Source organism: Dermacentor silvarum, chromosome 4 (assembly GCF_013339745.2).
Source record: "Dermacentor silvarum isolate Dsil-2018 chromosome 4, BIME_Dsil_1.4, whole genome shotgun sequence".
Taxonomy (NCBI): domain Eukaryota; kingdom Metazoa; phylum Arthropoda; class Arachnida; order Ixodida; family Ixodidae; genus Dermacentor; species Dermacentor silvarum.
This window is the reverse complement of record NC_051157.2, coordinates 114,884,415-114,904,145: the sequence shown is the minus strand read 5'-3', so window position 1 is coordinate 114,904,145 and position 19,731 is coordinate 114,884,415. Positions and strand designations below refer to the sequence as shown.

General features: G+C 46.9%; 1 protein-coding gene across 1 annotated transcript in view; it reads right to left on the bottom strand.

Annotated features, from left to right (window-relative positions):
• The window catches only part of LOC119450542 (apoptosis inhibitor 5), a 34,832-nt gene that overhangs the window by 2,780 nt on the left and 12,321 nt on the right, over positions 1-19,731 (bottom strand). The window contains exons 7-10 of the mRNA XM_037714038.2: positions 11,325-11,418; positions 9,116-9,241; positions 5,577-5,620; positions 4,744-4,886 (exon numbers count right to left, since the gene is read on the bottom strand). Of these exons, the coding sequence (XP_037569966.1) occupies positions 4,744-4,886; positions 5,577-5,620; positions 9,116-9,241; positions 11,325-11,418 (407 nt within the window). The remainder of the gene's footprint in view (positions 1-4,743; positions 4,887-5,576; positions 5,621-9,115; positions 9,242-11,324; positions 11,419-19,731) is intronic.

Below are 19,731 nucleotides of genomic sequence, written 5' to 3'. Positions count from 1 at the left end.
GACGGAGGAAGTCGTGTTTGCGCTCCGCCGTGCGTTCGCTCTCCGTGAAAGCTCGCACATACGGCACGCGGTGACGATTTTAACACCCTTGGACTTTATACGGAACCTCCCAACGCCGACGGCAGAAATCCGCGTGAAGTGTCCATATACTTGCTATATAAAAATTAAAAAAAAAAAAAAAAAAAATCCCACAATAAATTGGTTATGACGATAGCGCCGACCGCATATGCTAGAAATAAAAAAAAGTGCAGTATTCTGGAGCGTTTTGTCAGCCAAGGAAGAGCGGGCATGGCCTCCGAGACTGGAAGATGGCGTGAGCTCTTTATTGATAGCGCGCCTCCCAATCTTGGAGGCTATAGAGCGAGCCACTGGAATCCAAGCCAGTGCAAAATACAACATGGCGTCCTCCAAGATTGGGTAGCGTCGCTCGGAACGAGCGATTTAGTCCGGAAAATCGAACTTTCGGGTCTCAATTGGGCCAAAAAATTGAGTGCGAAAATGCATGAACTCAATGGGAACCCTGACGGTGCATTTTTGAAGTGCGGAATATCCAGCAAGTCCAAATTTTTTGAGTCTGGAACCCGCCCGCCCGCTTTAGTGGCAGTTATCGATTCTGTGAACATCGTCCGCAACTTTGTTGAGTGCAGTGCGGGTGATATTTATATGCTACGTGTTGTGAGGCAACTGGAGAGCATGGCACTTGGAGCGGCGAACTGCCGCGCCAAGTAATCCCGCATCAGTAATTACTTCGAGTAATCTTTCTCGGACATGGAAAATAAAGGTGATTTCTTTTTGCGACAAGTGCTTGCTTGTTTTATTTTTTATTCATTTCGGTTAATTCGAAAATCCGCTTAATTCGAAGAATTTTCATCACCCGGCGACCTTCAAATTATCGAGGTTTTACTGTATAGATGTGCTTTATTGTTTAAGTCTGACAACTGTACATTTCAAGCATCCCATCATGGACAAATGAAAGGCAGGCAAACTAATGCTAGAGAAGGTAGGATGTGTTTCATTATCCAAAAAGGCAACAAGTACAGCCTGTGACTAATGTTATCATGCCGGATCGTAGAGCACACAAATTACCAGCAAAAACTCATGTTCTATGTGTGGCGTTAATGTTTACCTCCTTGACTACTCCATGGCCAGTCATATCATAAGAAAGCAGTGGCAAAAGCACTGCTGTCCTACTCGAAGAGAATTTGTATCACTGCGCAAGCCTTTCACTTTCACTCATTTTCACTCATCAGGCAAACTTCTTTCAACATCTGCATCTCTCGTCAACAAAGTTTTGGAGTATAGAGCCACAGAATCCAGCTGCAGTGTGGGTTTGTCCTTGAAACTTGCGCTGAATCCTTAGGCTGTCCCTCAGTACAGTTATGCCACGTCACTGAGTGTGCAGTGACAGAAAATTTCACAGTCACTGGTTGCAAAGTAACACTGGTGGACATAGTGCAAGCGTCCACAGTAAGGCAAGACATATAAGTTCACGATTGCATTTGTCCAGAGGCGGGCTGACCGAAGGACAGCATCAACAATCCTAGGAATGAAACAAGTTCACTCCGACAACCCTTCGCATAGCTACCGCTGCATCTTATCAGAAAAATCCTTGAAAGAAATTCCTTGGACATTTCAACCAAATATGTTTTTTTGAGGTTCTGTTAGCAATAAGCAGCTGCTTAAGGTTCATGAGCCATTGAGACAACATCCAGTGCCGCCATGAGAAAGCAATATTAGAATGCCTGCTGGACCTTTATGAGCAATGGATAAAAACCAGGAAGGTGCACGCAATCACAGTTGCAGTAAAGCTATGAATGCATTACCAATGCAAGCTTGGCTAAAACCAAACTTAATGAGCAACATGTACTGTGATGAGCGATTTAAGAAAGGAAGGAAGGAAGAAGAAGAGCGAAGCTTCCTGCACTTGGAGTTACAAAAGGTACGTCAATTTGGCTGCACTTTTTGAACCGATTCTCGAGAGGGCTGCAAGCTGCGCTGCACAAGTTCACATTGCGCAAATTCAGCTTTACACCCGCGTTCCTCGTGACCCTTGCAAATCTACGAGAAAAGTGTAGCAAGAATCAAACTCTGTCATCTGCTGCAAGTGCTTAATAAGCCTTTTTGACAAAAGCGCACATAGCAATAGGGTCGGCATTTTCTTCTTGTTAATGCAGTAATCACAACTATGGTAGTACTACATGGCGGCTGTGGATGCGATTTTTTCACCAGAAAGTAGGTTTCAAAAGAAAACTCATTTAAACCAAAGCAACATAGCTTCTTACAAGCCTTTACCAACATGTTCTGTCAAGCATTCATGCAACAAACTTATATTAGTATCTTGCTTCCCTCCCTATGCCAGCAAGTGAAACTGCTTAATTAACCAAAGCAAGAGAGTTTATGTCCATCATATTCCGGCACCAAACCTCAGAACAAGTGGACACTCACTCACCAATACTCTTGTAGGCTCCCTCACACTTACATTACATTTGTCGGCACTCACTCACGTTCCTACTCACCAACACTAACTCGTGCTCATAGACTCTTCCAGACTCGCACTCACTAAGTCAAGCTCACACTCATACTTGCATCAACTCCCACTCACTGGCACTTACTCACATACACACTCATTGACAGTCACTCACATTTGTACTTGCACTCGCTCTCAATCACAGTCACTGACTTTCGTTTGTATTTGCATTAATTGGAACTCACTCCCATTCATACTCCTGTCTATTACAAACCTTTGTCACTCACTAACACTCTATCTCGTGCCCGTCAAACCAGTGTGGAGACTGCATGAATCGGTCTACTCATGAGTGAGTATGCGACCTATGACGTGCGCATACTGTGTATCAAATATTGACGCGCTACATCTGCAACCAAGAACTTGCACAACACCTGCACTTCCTAAGTAGAGAACTAGTGAGAGTAGGAGAACTGTGAACGTGAGCTGAACTGGCCTTGCATGAAGTCTAAGTCAGGGACGAAAGTGCTGCACTCCCTGGACTAGTGCAGAAAGTGTAGCCAAATTGAAGAGACCTACCGTATTTATTCGAATCTAGGCCGATAGCCTTTTTTCAAGGCGGCTGTTCCGTATCAATATACCAAACTCTAGGGTCGGCTTCTAGGGGGCAGAAGCGCGCTTTCGCGCTAGGCACGGCAGGGGAAGCGAGGCGTTTACTTCGACGGCAGCCGCCGTATCTTGAAAGCGATCTGCGATGTGGAAAGAGTGTGTGCCCGCGCGGGCTTATCTTCAAAGCGAACTGCAGACAAGGTCAATATCTTGCGCTTCTTCGTGGAAGCACTCATCCTTGGAATGTCGCACCAGGTACTGGATGCGTAGACGCGTGTCGTTTCGCACAAGCGCGAGGCGTCGGAAACGAAGAGCGAGCGACACGATGGATGGATGGATGGATGAGGCTGTACCTTTTAAATTGCGCGGTGGCATACGCCACCTAGCCATCGTAGCATCATATAGTGTCACTTAGTGTTAGGTTAGTGAAGCGCAGAGACTTGCGCACTAACCATAGAATGGCGCTGCCAGCATGTTGAAAAAAAAAAAAAAAAAGCTTTTTTTTCCCCCCTCGGCAACATCAACTGGAAAGGGGAGTGCTGGCTTGGCGGGCTAGGCCAGCTGCAGCAAGCGGCGGGATCAGGTTTGAATGAAGGGAGGGAGAAAGGTCACGCCCGCAGCGGCAAGATCGCTGGGTCGAGGGATGCAGGCCCGCCTTGCACACGCTCGCACGTACGCTCGCTCTTGCCTCGCAGTCGCCGTTAATTTGAGTGCGCCAAGTGTGACGCCGCCGCTTCACGTTCCGTCGCGGCAGAGAAGGTGCTTCCGGTTGCTGCTCGCGCAAAAATGACAAAATTTGGGGCGAAATCTCTAGGTTGATGATGATGATTATTGTGGTTTATTGTCGGCGGGGAAAATTCGTTATTTCGAGGGGGTCTCCCGCTTCCACTTCGTTACGTAGAGGTCTCAAAATACACGTGTTTCTAACGAGTAACGACGGGGAATAGAAAAACTGTTATATCCAGGATTTCGTTATATGGAGGTTTATCTGTAGCACCAAACAGGCAATGCCACTATAGTGCTGCTTTTAAACGAACAGTTGTGATAGCCGCTGAGGTATCGCCAAACGTTCTAAGCCGGGCGGGACTTCGGTATTGATGAGAAAAACGACTGTCGTTGGAGGGGGCAATGGTGTAGTATTGCCGTGCGGTGTGGCGTTATCATAATGGCATCAAACAGGCGATGCCACTATAGCTTTCAAACGAAAAGTTGTGCTAGCCGAGGCATCGTCAAACGTTCAAGCCAGGCGGGACTTCGGCACCGATGAGAAAAACGTCAGTCGTTGGAGGGGGCAACAGAAGATGCTTTTTGCGTGCACTGCAACGAAGATGGACTTTACCCAGGATCTTTGATCATGCACACCTTCAAAAAGCGCAGCATCTCTAATGCACTTGATGGCACTGAATATAGTGCACTGTTCGAAGATGACAGCGATAAGGAAGATAGCAACGACGATGACGTAAAATGAGCTTGGCACGTTCATATTCAATAAATGATGTTTTCATTTTGTGAACGCTGTCCTCGCTTTTTTTTGTTCGGCCTACATTGGAGGCAATTTTTTTTTTCTGGCTTCGGACTTTCGGAGGTCGGCCTAGATTCGAGTAAATACGGTAAGTGAAAGTGTCCCTAGAGCCCCTCCTGTGGTTGTACACATCAAGAAACCTGCTCACTCTGGAAGCCTTGTACTTTGGTACTGTACTTCCCGCCAGGTGGACTGTAGAGCTCCCGCTCGTTCTTGGATGTGGGGAGTACCCTCTTTGTGCCTTTGTTCGTGTCCTCGGGGAAAGTGATGCGCCGCTTCTCTCCTTTTGCCCTGAGCAGTGAAGAAGACACGTGGCATTTGCATTAGCCACAAACCCCACCAACACAGCTAAACTCTAAAGACAGTATACACCCTTTCGGGCACATTTTTGCCCCACAACAATAATCGTCACCTGTCCTGCTTGCGTTTTCTTGAAAACTCTGCGCTCGCTACTTTCCTGTCAAGAATGCTATATCATACTGATAATGCGCATGCTGTTCGTGACCTGTAAGAGCCGGGCATGAAGGAATAAGAAAAGGAAAGACATGCAAGATAGACAATGATTACTGTTGTGGGACAATAATGAGTCCCCAAAGCATGCAGATCGTTTTTAAGAGTGTGCCCAACAACTGCCCCTGCACACATCCTTCCATTACTGCAAGGCACCAACACAACTGGCAGACTAGGGTACTTAGAACATTATGGTTAGACAGGAAGTGGCCTTATGTTGTGCAGACTAGTGTGGCTCATTGTGCGTCTGGCATGCACTAAACACACTTCTTCACTACACCACTTCTGCAAGCACCCAGGCTGTGCAGGCACATAGCCTGAGTGCCAATAATGAAACATAGAAGCAATACAATCAAGAAATCCTTGCTGACAAATTTTCAAAATGTAAAAATGCCATTAAATAATACAACCATCTAATAGAAAACCTCGCAGAAACATGCAAGACTACAAATATAAAGAAACGCTGCTTACCCTGCTGTTGGAAGTGTCTGAACGTTGTCAGAAACGGGCTTCTCCTACAACACAAACAAACAAGCTGTTTTAGTAAATTTATGTTACAAATTCATGTTAAACTGTAAGTGCTCTTGCACACTTCCTTTTCATCCCAGTCTACCAGTCAAATGCAATGCTGTTCAGCATTGATACAACAAAGTTGTACTTTCTGCTGAAAACGTTAAAGGTGTAGACTTTATTAGGGCAGGACACTGGGTCGAGAAGGATAACTTTTGAAGTGTATGCTAGATTTGAATGCAATTCAAAGTGTTGCTAATTGGAGGCTGTTATGAGCTCTAGCTTGCTTCTAGCTGATCATCATATTTTTCAGCAATCAGCGCGAGCGCCCAGTACTGGCACCGCTAGAGAGCCTTTAGCTTGCATGAGCCTTAAAAAAGACTGCACTATCTTTTTAAAGGGTCTCTTCACCAGGACTTATTGCAAATATTGGTTACACACTATAAAGCTATAAAGTGCCATCTAGCAAGCATTCTACTGCAATTCTTCAAATCGTATCATTATTAAAGAAGATTGGAGAAGCTGAAATGTCACACTGCTATGCTGCCAGGAGGCAAGCTTGATTGTCAATGTAGACACTAGGGGTTTTTAGAAATAGGAGACTTAAAGTTAGGAGACATTATTGGCCAGGCGTACAAAAGAAAGCAAAATGCAGATTATGGAGTTGGGAGTTTTTGGGTAAGCAATACCACCTTGGGACTTTATTAACAAAACTCCCTACTCTCTCCCTCTGTATCAACTAGCACCCGCAAGATCCATTCCAGCTGTGGCACCACGTCGAGTTTATGTCAAAAGGCCCGCTTCTCGCGTTCTCTTTTTTTTTGCTGTACTTATGCAGTGGCAGTTTGAAGCCTTCTGCATTGGATGATTTGCTGAGGCCATGTGCCATAATCGATGATGTTGCCGGCATTTGGCGTGATACAGATGTCCCTTCGATGTGTTGTTCCGACTCCTTTGAAAACAAGACCGTGTGAACGGTCGTTTGAATTTTTAGCTGGTTTTGAGGCGAACGTTGCAGGGATGACGGTCAGCTCGTGATCTACGCACCATGCTACTAGGTTGTTTTCAATGCCCAAACGTGGTGAAGGGCCAAACTGGAAAGTGCGCTTGCCATATTTTTGCCTTCGAGTGCCACAGATGGGCCTGGTCTGTGCTCCCGTAAAGTTACTTTGATATACAGTCGAATCCGTTTATAGTGATCTCGATAGTTCCGCAAAAAGTGGTTGTTATATCAGTAGGTCGTTATATATGGACTTGCCAAAAATCTGCTAAAAAAAGCTGGCATCAGCAATTACAATTCGGCAGCACTTTGGTCTTAAGACCAGATTTTTCAGTGTTATTTTTCTTCGAAGTGCATTCCCACGGTGTTGTATAGCTTTCTCTAAACAGCGCCTGGTTCCGATCACCTGCCATTTCAAAACTGGAACTGTAGCCACCACTTTTTATTCAAGAGCTCGAGATATATTTTACTACCAGTGGGACATGAATGTTTTCTGCACAAGAGAGCGAAGCGCTCTATACTCGCGGACAACTTTTTGTGGCAATGAAGGGAAAGCTACGGGCGCGTGGCTGCTGCATGTGTGTTACCACGCCAAGCAGTCCGGCAGTGTTTGACAGTGCTTTTGGTTGCTGGGAACAGACGCTGAATCGACACAGCTTCTACGTGCGACGGTTTCGCGTTCGCTCAGATGCGGAAGGGAAAAGCCGCAAAATAAGTAAACTTTTACACTCAGTGGTGTGTTCCGTCTTATTTAACTGTTGCTAATAAGCTGTTTATATTTTCTCTTCCCCAGCCTAAACCAACGTGGATTAAAATGCGGGACTCTTTTCAGAAGCGCTCTCACTTGTACATGCTTTCTTTTCTCTTCATTGTCACAGAAAGTTGTCCGCGAGTATAGTTGGCTGCAAGCGCAAACTTCGGAAACTACTATGGCATGCCGCCATTCTGCGACAGTCTCAGACATCGTGGCCTTGGCATTACGACTGTGCATCAGCCACACAAGAGCCATAAAATTATGTTATCTATGTCGTTTTGGCCGAAAAAGACGCGATGTCCAAAAGGTGGAACGTCCCCTAAAACCATTATCAGCAATCGGCAATGCGTGAATGAAGCGCCGCCAAACCTCTGCAACATTGAATGGCAGCAATGCCTGGTGCAGCATTCTCACCAACTCTGGCCGTGTGAATATCGACAGTAATAACAGGAACGCTTGAGCGGCTGTTGTTCCCATGGTGGAAGGACACAGATGGTCATTCCGAATTGTAAAAATAGGCGTATCGTATGCGATGCCGCGCAGACAATTGTGCAAAAATGAGAGTGCCACTGCCGTGGCATTCAATATCTCACTGGCGCCCGCCCCAGTGCACGGGCCAGTGCACGCCCAGCGCTATGCTGTTTATGCTGTACGGTTCCTCCCTAGACATGTGTGACCATGGAGTGACCTTCGTCGCGGCTTCCAACATCCGTGCGCGGCAGCCACTGGATGTGTGCTGCCGCACACCCAGTTTGGTCTCGCTTCGGTGCTTTGGCACTTTGTATGCGCCCTCTTTTTACCGTGACCAGGTTCACAGCGTTCGTTGTAACAGAACAGTTATTTAAAGAAAGTCCGTTGTATCTGGAAGCAGTTCCAATAGGCAGGATCAGAAAATTGTAAATGCACGGAAATGTGGTCGTTATATGCGGGTTCGACTGTATTTCCCCATTTTTTGAAAGAAAAACAGTTCCCCATATGACATAATTAATCTTGCACTTCCAATCCGGTGGCGACTTTTTGATTATGTGCAGATAGGTTTACACATGTCTGGGGTGCAATGAAGGGAAAGCTACGGAGGCAAAGCGCCCACAAGTGAGAGCGCTTCTGAGAAGAGTCCTGCGTTTAGGTGCATGTTAGTTTAGGCTGAAGAAGAGAAAACATAAACACCTTATTAGTAACAGTTAAATAAAACAGAACACACTACTGAATGTAAACGTTCACTAATCTTGTGGCTTTTCCCTACCGCGTCTGAGCAAACGTACAACCGTTGCACGTGGCAGCTGTGCTGATTCAGCGTCTGTTCCGAGCAACCAAAAGCACTGTCAAACGCTACTGGACTACTTGGCGCGGTAACACATGTGCAGCATCCACACGCCCGTAGCTTACCCTTCATTGCCACAGAAAGTTGTCCGCGAGATTAGAGAGTCCGAGTTGAATATGTGGGATGGTAGATGCTGCAGCTTCTGAAGCAAGTCTATTCGCGAGGAAGTGGCCTGGGCAAAGCGAGCTGCTTGCGGTGCAGCGAAACGGGACTCGGACTGTGTGCATGGGTAATCCCAGGATGTCGCCTGACTAAAAAGTTTGACACTGTACTCATTTAGGTATGGGGCGTGTGTGGTGCTAGTCATGTGAAATGTCACCGAAGTGACTCATATCTTCAAAAGCAGTCGCCCAAGAATACTGCCCCAGCAATATCACAGAGCAGCCCTCCCACTCCTAGAGAATGGATAGAAACTGGAGACATACATTTGTGGTGACAGGCTTCCATGAAAGGGTGATCGCTGACTTGAAAGAGGGTGGAACGTGAAATAGGTCCCGGATGAGAGCATTAATGTTGGATGTGGTCTTCAAGGCAGCAACCTTCAACTTGTTCTGCACCAAGGGGGAAAACAAAACAAAAAGCAATGGAATCAGATGAACTTCACGGCAGAGACGTGTAACATTCCTTTACTCGCATTTTAGTCACGCAGGACAATTGTTAACCCTAAGAGAGTTCTTGATCTTAAATTGTGTTTCCACTTACTGGTGTGCACAACTAGACCTGTTTACGTATGAGCACTTCGTCATGTGGTTAGGCACACATTGTCTGCTACCTCTAAGGTGTGTGTGGAGGAGATGCTATCATTTGTTTACAACTGCCGCTACCCCATTTCTGGTAGCCCAGTGCGGCCAATGTTCAGATACTAATCAATTTTCTTTTTCTTTCCCTTTGGTTGCGGTTCACGTATTACCATACACTGGGGTCTGCGCAGCTGTGATTTCGGTATCGCTGCGACGACTGCTCTAGTGTTTCTGACGAAACAAGTTTTTGGGACAACAAATTGATAGCCATAAAGTTTGCTAGGCATTTTCTCAATTTCTTACTGTATAATGTATTTACGCGTACACTGTTGGTGAGAGTAAGCATTTCTGAAACAAATTATTGCTTGGAAATATTTTTTTTTTGCTGTATTCATGATATGTTAACGATTTCCTACTGCCGGAAACTGCAATAAAAAGCTTGACCACAAGGGCATGGTTCTTCCGAAAAAATTTGACCCCTCAAAAGGTTAATGAGGACTTTTCACTCACATTCATTCACGCATGACAGAGTCAATGCGTATTGAGAGTTGAAATGCAATACTGGTACAGTAGAACCCCACTGTTACGTTGTTTTCGGCTGGTCCCGGCACAGCTCCCATAGAACCCAATGCATTGGTAACCCCGCTGTTACGTCGCAGCTGTGGGACCGTTCCCGCATCATACGTTGCGAACTGCCACACCGCACCGGCCCGAGCGGCCATTTTGACTTTTCATGTTGCTTGGCTTGGTTGCTTGACGATGGCATTGACCGCCCAAATCGCCGGGGGCGACACTTATTACGTATTTTCGGTTTCCGCCAGCAAAAGTATGGCCTTTGAGATCCGCATTTGCTATCTAAAGATGGTGACTATGACGCGTTGTGGCCCTAAAATTGGTTTTGGCTCATGGATGTTCCATATAAAGTCCAAGGGCGACAACGCCGTCGCCACGCGCCGTGTGCTGTATGTGCGAGTGAAAGCGTGTGAGGGGAGCCGACGACCGTGTCTCGCGCACGAAAGAAAGAAAAGCAGGGAGGAAGTGCGCCTCCTTCCGTTGCGCTCGAGGCACCGGCGAGGGAGCGAGGGGGGAGGGATAGCGGGCAGCGTTGTGCTCTGGCATCATACTGCGCGACGGCGCGTGGTCGTGCAGGCCGCATCTTGAAAGCGATCTACGTGGGGGCAGAGTCTATGCAGTGTAGTGCGTCGGCAGCTCGTAGCTTTGTGCGTGCTGCGTGTTCTCGGCGCTCAGTTTGTGTTGAAGCGATAGACAACAGCACGAAGGTCACTACGCTCGCTTCTGCAGCGGCACTTAACTGCGCGTGTCCGCGCTCATCGAGTGTGATTTGTTCATGTTTGCCTGTGGGCGCTGACACCATGTTTGTTAATTAGTTAATAAGCGTATGTTTACAAGTTTATACGGATGATAAAACTACTATTCTTTGTATAGCTCATCGCAATCGATACTTTGGCTGTCGGGCGAAACTACTTTTGGTCACACGTAAGAATTAAAATAATATTGTGTGCAGTTCAACACTACTCCCCCCCCCATTTCTCAATTTTCCCTGTTTCCCGGCTCTTGCGTTTTTTTTATACGGTCCCGTGAAAAACGTAACAGCGGGGTTCTACTGTATCAACTTTTCAAGCCCCACCTATCCTTACTGCACAGTGAATGCTGTAATTACTTGCAGATTTAAATGTTTATACAATGAAGAAACGCCCAGCAAGTCAGAGAAGTGGTGCTGCAGGAAGCAGCCGCCCAGAAAGGAAAAGGAACTGCAGATGTTTTACAAAAGCGATATTGCTGCGATGGGGAAAAAAAAAAAAAAAAAAATCCTCCCGAATCGCAAAGTGGCTCATCCTTACTTGTACTGTTCATCTAAAATGTGGGCACATACCTCATCTGACTTCAGCTCGGAAGGTTTTTTCCCTTGAAGCGCCACACGAAGCTTTTTTATGTACCCCTGGACACCACGTGCAAGGTACTGCAACCTGAAACAATTGGAAAGGAAGCACAGCCAGATGTGAGAGAAACACAGAGAAATGAACTACATTTATTAGGTACTTTCTCATTAATGCAAGAAAGATGATATGGCTAAGAATCGCCTTCTGTGATTGAAAGAATAACGGATGAACTCCCTTGTTCTTTGTACTGTCACCCAGCAAGACTGCCCACTATAGAAGAATCTATGACGCACATATAAACAAAACTAATGTCCCTCATGCAGTACAATCTCGATGATACAAATCTCGCAGGATTCGTCTCACCTGAAATTCATATCCGCCAAAAAATGCGAAAAAAAATCTGAAAATTCACGATTTGGCTAAATTTTCGATTTCATAATTCTTTTTGTCTGCAATTCTAATATCTTTATTTCATGGCGAAATATTACAAAGAAACATGCAGCAGAATTTGTTAAAACTGAATTTTTCTGCTTCACACTGAGAATTGCGCAGCTTTCCATTCACGCAGCCCCTCCATCTTGGTATCGCCGTAGACATGAGAGATCGGAGCTTCAGACAGCCGCAGCGAAGAATTTCCCTATGCAAAAATAAACAGTCGAACCTCGATATAACGAAGTTGTACTTGCAGCGAAAAACTTTGTTAAACTGCAAATTTCGTTAATTCAAGGTTTTAAATGTTCCGCAGTAAAAATAATTTCACAAATTCCCAGAACATATTTGGTGGATAGCATCTTGTCAGTAATCGCTTATAAAAAAATCCCAAGGAGGTCAGACTGGTTGTAGTAGCATGGTTCAAGCGCGTCGCCAGGGGGGGGGGGGGGGGCTGATGGGGCTTCAGCCCCCCCCGAAACTTTTTCGTGCTGTCATGCACCGCCGACCAAAACAACCACCGGCGCCGGAAATCATTGTAGATTTTGTCTACAATGTCTTTTTGACACTCGAAAAGACATTTCGGGGCGAAAATTGCGAACTCGGGCTGGATTTCGTGGAAACGCCCATGCACCTGGAGTCACATAACGTAAGGAGCCCCAGCCGAGCACAAAGTTTCAAGGAATTTTCAATAGCGAGCAGGCGCGTCGCGGCATCTGGCAGCGGCACCGGAATCTACGGAGCGCATAGATTTCAATTCCCAAACTTGATGGGTATGAAGTTCTCATACACTTTTGACGCGAAAGTGCACTGACATTTCCAAAGGCGTGCTTCTGATTTTTAATTCTGGAACTTTCTGGGTTTAATGTTTTTATAAACTTGGGACAACATGTACGCACTCGAACGCGCGTGTCTAAGCCGTTCCAGAAATGGAAGTACGCGCTCGCAATCTTCCACGCACAGGAAAATATTAAATATCACCGCGACTGTCAGCTGGCATCTGATAATTTTCTCCAAACATTTTCAGGAAGCGCGTCCAATGTGATCGATAAGCTGGACCAGGGCAGGCAAAGTAAAATAAGAGAAAACAGAAGAAACTCAACGGCCTATTTAATTTGAGACAGTTCTTTTTTGCGGGCGGCAAGGTCTTGTTCTCCGTGGCGATAGGGACACTGGTCCTATGGATTTAAGTAAAGCCCCCGCTGAAAATACTGGTATTTCCAGAACGCTTCTTCGCATGCGAGCTGATTGTGGAGATACACATCTGAAGAACCATTTGGAAAGTTGCCCCAGTAATGCCTCGTATTTAAACCAGACGTACAAAACCAAATTATAGAAATTTGTGGTGAAATTATCAAAGAAAGCCTAGATGCAAAAGTGAACGCTGCAGGCTGCTTCTCCGTACTTGCTGACGAAACAACGCATATTGCTGGAATCGAACAGCTTACTGTTTGTGCAAGGTACCAAATAAGGCTGTCAACGATATCGAAGGAAGGAAGGAAGGAAAATAAGAGGTGAAAGGCAGAGAGGTTAACCAGGTTAAGTGTCCGATTGGCTACTCTGCACAGGAGGATGGGGTAAGGGCAGAAAATATGAGAAAACAAAAGAAGATTAAAAAGAAAACGAAAAGAAACGTATCAGTCCGCACATTCTATAGTTTTTCACTAAGTCCTGTTTCTTTTAAAAAGCGTAATAGCGCTTTTAAAGCAGTTCGTTCCGACGTCGGCTGGGACCATGGGACCAAGAATTGTGGCTTCCGTAAGAGGACGGCTGTCTACCTTGTCGAGCGTGGTGCTGAGGAAACGATATCGAAGTGTTTTTAGGTTTTAGCACAGGAATGGATGCCCTCTCTCATGGAGACTGCAGGTTATATGTACACGTGTACAAACTAGAGCACTGCACGGGCTCGGGCTTACCCGAAAGCCCCCTGGCCCGTGGGCCGGGCCGGGCCGGGTAGAGCAGTTTTTTCACGGGCTCGGGCCGGGCTCGGGCTCGGGCACGGCGTGTGCTTTTTGACCCGGGCCCGGGCCGGGCTCGGGCTTTTTGGTGGTGTGCATGTAACGTGCAGCGAGTTATTCTCGGGCGTCTCAACTCTGACAAACATGTATTTTTCGGTATCGGGCCGGGTTCGGTCCGGTTTTGAGCCGGGCCTCGGGCCTGAGGTAAAGGGGTGGCGGGCCGGGCCGGGCGGGTAACGTAGATTATTTCCGGGCCCGGGCCGGGCCCGGGTCTCGCCATGAATGTTTTGTTCGGGCTCGGGCGGGCAGCCCAACGTAAAAACGGGCCCGGGCCGGGTCCGGGCTGAAAAAACCGGCCCGTGCAGTGCTCTAGTACAAACTGCTGCATATTCTAGTCACCCTTCCAGTGCCACTGCCAGCGCAGAGAGATTTTCAAACATGAGATTACTAAAAAAACCACTTGCGCTTTACAATGAGGAACGCATGGTTATGCTGGCGCTTCTATACGCCCACAGAGACGTCGCCATCAACGTGTCCGAAGTTACTGAACGCTTCGCTAAACCTCCCCGCCGAGTAAAGTTTATCGTTTAGATAGCGAAGCAGCAAACATCAATGCCTGTAAAAATATCTGTTCCTTCACGTTCCTATATAAGCTCGTAATTATGAAAACGTATGACTGTTCATTACCTTTTAAAACCACAGAAATTTGCACCATTTGTTGTAACAGTTAGCATGATGATCAAAATTATGCTGCGAATACAAAAATTACAGGGACATCAATAACCAATTTTGACAAACCTTGCTCATTGAAAGCCCGGCACACGCGGCGTTTCCCAAAAACGCGCTCGGATGTTGGGTAAATCAACTTGCCGCATCATCTGTGGCTTTCATTTGTCCTTTTCTTTCATTTTTTAGCTACATGTATTTACATCTTTTTTGAAACGAAGCAATAGCCTTCTTTGACTTTGGGTGCAGAATAATTGTTGCCGCTGTGCAGGCAGTTAAAATACGCATTTTCGTATTGATTTCTGCATTCTTTTTCTCTTATTCTAGCCACATGTTGCTGTCGCGATCGCAGCATGGCCCAAATGCATATCACAATTTCTGAGATCATAGTTTTGTTCTTGTCTGGATCAGAATCAGAATCAGAATTTTATTATTAAAGGTTGGGATCGTCTGTCTTTATACTCGTATGCGTGAAGTTTACTATCTGTGACTGCGCAGCATGTTTATTTGTCTTGTTTGACGCATTATATACAATGACGTTTCCTTAGATACGTGGATTTATTGCAGACTTATACGTATATTTAAATATCTTGTTGCGAGGTTTTGTGTATACAAGCAGTGAACTTGGTTTCACGCGACACTTTCTTGCCGTTTATCTTGGCATCTGTATATTCCATTCTATCTTCGCATTTCTAATGTATATTTTGCGGAACTTCTGCTTTTTATATGTACTCGTTGTTGCAACTATAATTTAGGTGCAATTACAATATACGACCGGTAACATCTGCTGCTGCGCAATCCATTGCAACGAAGGACAGAGTCATTGAGGTTTTTCCCTGGCCGTTGCATATGTACAAAACTGTAAACAAGGTTGTTAAATGACAAAGATTCATCAAAATATTTGTCAACTTGTTCATTTTATGGCCTTTACGTTTTTCATACCAGCTGCATGCACTGCTTTGCTGGTTTCGAACTGATATAGTTCTAAAGTTCGCGTGATATTTTCTTTGCTTATTAGATAGACCAGAAAAAAAAAAAAAAATGCGGAAGCACTGATATCAGCTATTACTGCCACAATTTTTGGGACATACGAAGCTATTCTTTTATGAAACAAACACATAATTTACTTGTCTTGACTGTGTGTAGCGTTAAATAATTCGTTTTCAGCACCTAATATACAATGCCATTGGCAATGGCAATGCAGTTATTATTCATGTATTTGATGCCTCGACAACTTTTATAAGGAGGAGGCCGCGTTGCAACTTGAGCCCCCCCCCCCCCCCCCCCGAAAAAATTTCTGGCTACGCCACTGGCATGGTTATGAGCGTCAGCGCAAGCGGTGCAAATGGCACCAAGAGCAATGCATCGGCATGGGTGACAGAGCTTAATGACCACAGCTGGCATCAGATGGCGCCCTAAAATTAAAAACAAAAGTGCAAAAAAATATGAACCATCGCGTCTCCGCCTTTGCACTTGTCGAAGATTACCTCCAAGATACAGCGCAACGCATGCACATGGTCAGCCATGTGCGGCTATGGAAAGGTCAGAGATGAGATGCGTGCGCTAGAGGGAGAGGGCGGATAGGTGCACGTCACCATGCGCGTGTCCCTTCCACAACCCACTGGCGCTGAAGGCATTATCAGCTCATGTTTATCCGAGCGCTTTGAGCTGTCGCGTGCCCCGCTGCCTCCACAAGTTGTTACGCAACAAATGACGCAACGGTTTCCTGCATATCGAGTCAAGGCAAGCACGCTTCAAAGGCTTTTTTTGCTGCTCGAACTTTTCATACGAAAGGACGCTTGCAAATAAATTTGTCCTCGGCCGACATTTACCAGTTTTCCACTAGATTTACCAGCCAAGTAAATGCTTGAAGTGGCCGAAAACGTGTTAAAATGAATCGAAACGAAACCGTGTCACAAAAGTACTTCATTAAACTGTGGGAAAAAAAAGAGAGAGAGAAAAAAAAAAGATCAATGCAACTAAAACTGGGAAATAAAAATACAGTTAAATCTGGATATAACGAAAGTGACAAATTCCCGAAAAACTTCGTTATACAGAGGATTTCGTTTACATATGCAGGTTCGGCACGAAAATTCGAAAAAGAAGCACTTACCGTATTTACTCGATTCTAACGCACCCTCGATTGTAACGTGCACCCGTTTTCCGTTTTTGGCGAAGCACTCATCCTTGGAATGTCACACCAGGTACTGGATGCGTGGACGCGCGTCGTTTCGCACAAGCGCGAGGCATCGGAAATGAAAAGCAAGCGCCACGATGGGGTCGTAGCGTCGTATAGTGTTACAGTAGAACCCCGCTGTTACGTTCCCGGTGCTGCGTTTTCCCGGCTGTTACGTCGTTTTCGGCCGGTCTCGGCACAGCTCCCATATTACCCAATGCATTGGTAACCCCGCTGTTGCGTCACAACTGTGGGACCATTGCCGCATCATACGTTGCGAACTGCCACCCCGCGCCGGCCCGAGCCGCCATTTTGACTTTTCATGTCGCTTGGCTTGGTGGCTTGACGATGGCATTGGCCGCCCAAAGTGCCGGGGGCGACAACTATGACGTATTTTCGGTTTCCGCCAACAAAAGTATGGCCCTTTAGATCTGTATTCGCGTTGTGGCCATAAAATTGGTTTTGGCTCATAGATGTTCCGTATAAAGTCCAAGGGCGATAACGCAGTCTCCACGCGTACGGCTGTATGTGCGAGTGAAAACGTGCAAGGGGAGCCGATGACCGCGTCTAAATCTTGAGCGTGCAAGAAAGAAAAGCAGGGCGGCAGCGCGCCTTCTTCCGTTGCGCTTGAGGCACCGGTGAGGGAGCAAGGGGGGAGGGATAGCGGGCGGCGTTGTACTGTACTCTGGCATCAACAGCGTACGGCGCGGAAGCGCGGTCCGTATCTTGAAAGCGATCTGCGTTGGGGCAGAGTCTAGGCAGTGTAGGTGCGTCGGCGGCTCGTAGCTTTGTGCGTGCTGTGTGTTCTCGGCGCTCAGTTTGCATTGAAGAAATAGACAACAGCACGAAGGTCACTTCGCTCGCTTCTGCAGCAGCGCTTCCACACGCCGCCAGCGTTTGACAGCACGTGTCCGCACTCATTGAATGTGATGTGTCACAGCGTCTGACAGCGCGTCGGCAACATCAACTGGAAAAGCAGAGTGCCAGCTTGGCGGGCTAGGCCAGCTGCAGCAAGCGGTAGGATCAAGTTTGAATGAAGGGAGGGGGAAAGGTCACGCTCGCGGTGGCAAGATCACCAGGACGAGGGATGCAGGCCCGCCTCGCACACGCTCGCTCGCTTTGCATTCCGTCGTGGCAGAGAAGGTGTTTCCGGTTGCTGCTCGCGCAAAAATGACAAAATTTGTGGCTAAATCTCTAGGTTGTCGGCGGGGAAAATTCGTTATTTCGAGGGGATCTCCCACTGCCACATGGTTACGTAGAGGTCTCTAATACATGTGCTTCTATAGAGTAACGGCGGGGAATAGAAAAACTTCGTTATATCCAGGAATTCGTTATAAGCAGGTTTAACTGTAGTTCATCGCATCGTGAATTTCGTTAAATCAAGGCACGTTAGGTACAAAATATGTTAACTCTTTTGCGTGTCTATCTACTGTTGCGACGCCCGTTACTCGAACCTCGACCGGCGTTACTACTAGGTGGCATGGCGTTGTCGGCAGGCTGTACGCGTCCGGGAGACCATGGCAACCAGGCAGGGGCGAGACGATTTCTAGTGTGAAACTTGCACTGTTTATTCCATGGTAACGAAGTAGGAAATAAAAGAAAAGAATAATAGAAGATACATTGCGGGGCCACTTAAATAGGCCCACTCAAATCGTAGGCGGGATTTTGCTCACGCCAACGTCACGACACGTACTGAGTCCGGTCGGTGATTGGCGGCTGCCCCCTCTCTCCTAGGCAACGTTGCATGTGTTTGCCTCCGCTGGCGGCAACGTGTGGGTCCCACTTGGTTCATGGAAAGGGGTCTCCCCTTGACTTGCACATTTCGCGGAGGCGCCCCCCCCCATTCTGTCACGCACACACACAAAGGGGCCCGTAATCACTGCGGGTGCCAGCCAGACCGGGAACCCTCCCAGACACCCATAGCAAATTTGGGATCCACCCGGCGTTTTGTTCAAGCATGGTCTCCACCATTCTTTTTGCATGGGGTGTTACACGCCAATCGTAACACTACCCTCTCTCCCATCGCGCGTCTCATTGCACGCGGGCCACTGTAGTATCTTGGAGGTAATCTCTCCACAGTAAATGTAAAGGATGAGCCAGAATGGTTCGTGCCTTAGTATGCATTGATTTCCCACACGTCTAGTATTGGTCGTGTAAACGCAAGTTTCCGAGACACGGTGCGAAGCGTTCGCTCACGTTATGCCAGTGAGTTCGAGGTCATGGAGTGAGATCTGTTTGTCCGAGCGTGCGTGACACCGATTAAACTACAAACCTTACTTTGCGTAGTAATCCCTCTGCTATCGCCCCCAATGCTCCAACTTCCTGGCAAAACAGTGTCTTTTTCTTGCTCAGGACAAATACCGTATTTACTCGAATCTAGGCCGACTCCGATTCTAAGCCGACCCCCCAAAAGTTCGAAGTCCGAAAAAAAAAAAAAAACTTACCTCGAATGTAGGCCGAACGAAAAAGCGAGGACAGCATTCGCAAAATAAAACAGCATTTATTAAATTTGAACATGCCGAGCTCATTCTATGTCACCATCGCTGCTAGCCTCGTCGCTATCTTCCTTACTGCTGACATCTTCAAACAGTGCGCTATATTCAGTACCATCCAGCGCATTAGAGATGCTGCATTTTTGGAAGAAGCGCACGTTGCGGCGCACGCAAAAACCATCTCCCGTGGCCCCCTCCAACGACAGACCGATGCCGAAGTTCCGCCCGGTTTGAACGTTTGACGATGCCTCTACGGCTAGCTCAACTATCGTATTTACTCGATTCTCACGCTTCCTCGATTGTAACGCGCACCCGTTTTCCGTGAGGAAAAATTTGGAAAAATGATTTCCTCCCGATGCACTGAGGTTGCGATGAATAAAAAAAGTCGCAGTTTCGCCCGAAAGGCGATGCATCGAATGCGGTAGCAAATTAGTAGACCGCTATTAACAAGCACGGTGTCACGCGCGCTCAAGCAAACATGAACACACCTCGCTCGTTGACCGCGGAAACGAACTGTCAAAACGCTGGAGACGAAGCGCGCCTTCGTGCTAGCATGCCTCTCGCTTCAACGCGGCGAAAACACGGCGCGCGGCGGACTTTACCAGTCGCAGATTGCTTT